Source organism: Arachis ipaensis, chromosome B09 (genome assembly GCF_000816755.2).
Source record: "Arachis ipaensis cultivar K30076 chromosome B09, Araip1.1, whole genome shotgun sequence".
NCBI classification, from domain to species: Eukaryota; Viridiplantae; Streptophyta; class Magnoliopsida; order Fabales; family Fabaceae; genus Arachis; species Arachis ipaensis.
In genome coordinates, this window is record NC_029793.2 from 130,649,844 (window position 1) to 130,650,358 (window position 515).

Below are 515 nucleotides of genomic sequence, written 5' to 3' on the forward strand. Positions count from 1 at the left end.
AGAGATGAATTTGGAAAAATAAAAACAAAAAGAAAATCAACGTGATTACGTGAGGAAATTAAAAAAAAAAAAACCTTGGTTCGATGATGTGATTCCGTCGGAAATTTTTCTAGCGTGTGAATGTGATGGGTTTGGAATGTCCTTGTCACAATCAGAATGTTGTTGATTGTCCATTGGCAACACCTGCACTTGTTATGTGTTCACTCACTAAAACAATCACAGAATTAGATTGTTTCCTATAATGTGGGGGATGAAATTATTTTATAGCTATATATATATATATAATCAGTCACTGTTGCGTCTTATTCGTTGCTCTACACACCACTAATCTAGTAGTGGCGTGGTGGCTAAGTTCTTGTTGCTTTTAAATATTAATTAATTCAGTTTTTCTAAAAAAATTAACTAGGAGTGAAATCAACTCCAGACAACTAATTAAAAGATAGATCTATTACCAAAAAAAATTTATTATTTTAATTTTTCGAATTTTAAAATAAAAAATAAAGAATTAACATAGT

At 29.5% G+C, this 515-nt stretch overlaps 1 protein-coding gene across 1 annotated transcript in view; it reads right to left on the bottom strand.

The window, feature by feature from the left end:
• LOC107619809 overlaps window positions 1-232 on the bottom strand; it is a 16,386-nt gene extending 16,154 nt beyond the window's left edge. The window contains exon 1 of the mRNA XM_016322088.2: window positions 75-232. Within this exon, the coding sequence (XP_016177574.1) occupies window positions 75-174 (100 nt within the window). The 5' untranslated portion in view covers window positions 175-232. The remainder of the gene's footprint in view (window positions 1-74) is intronic.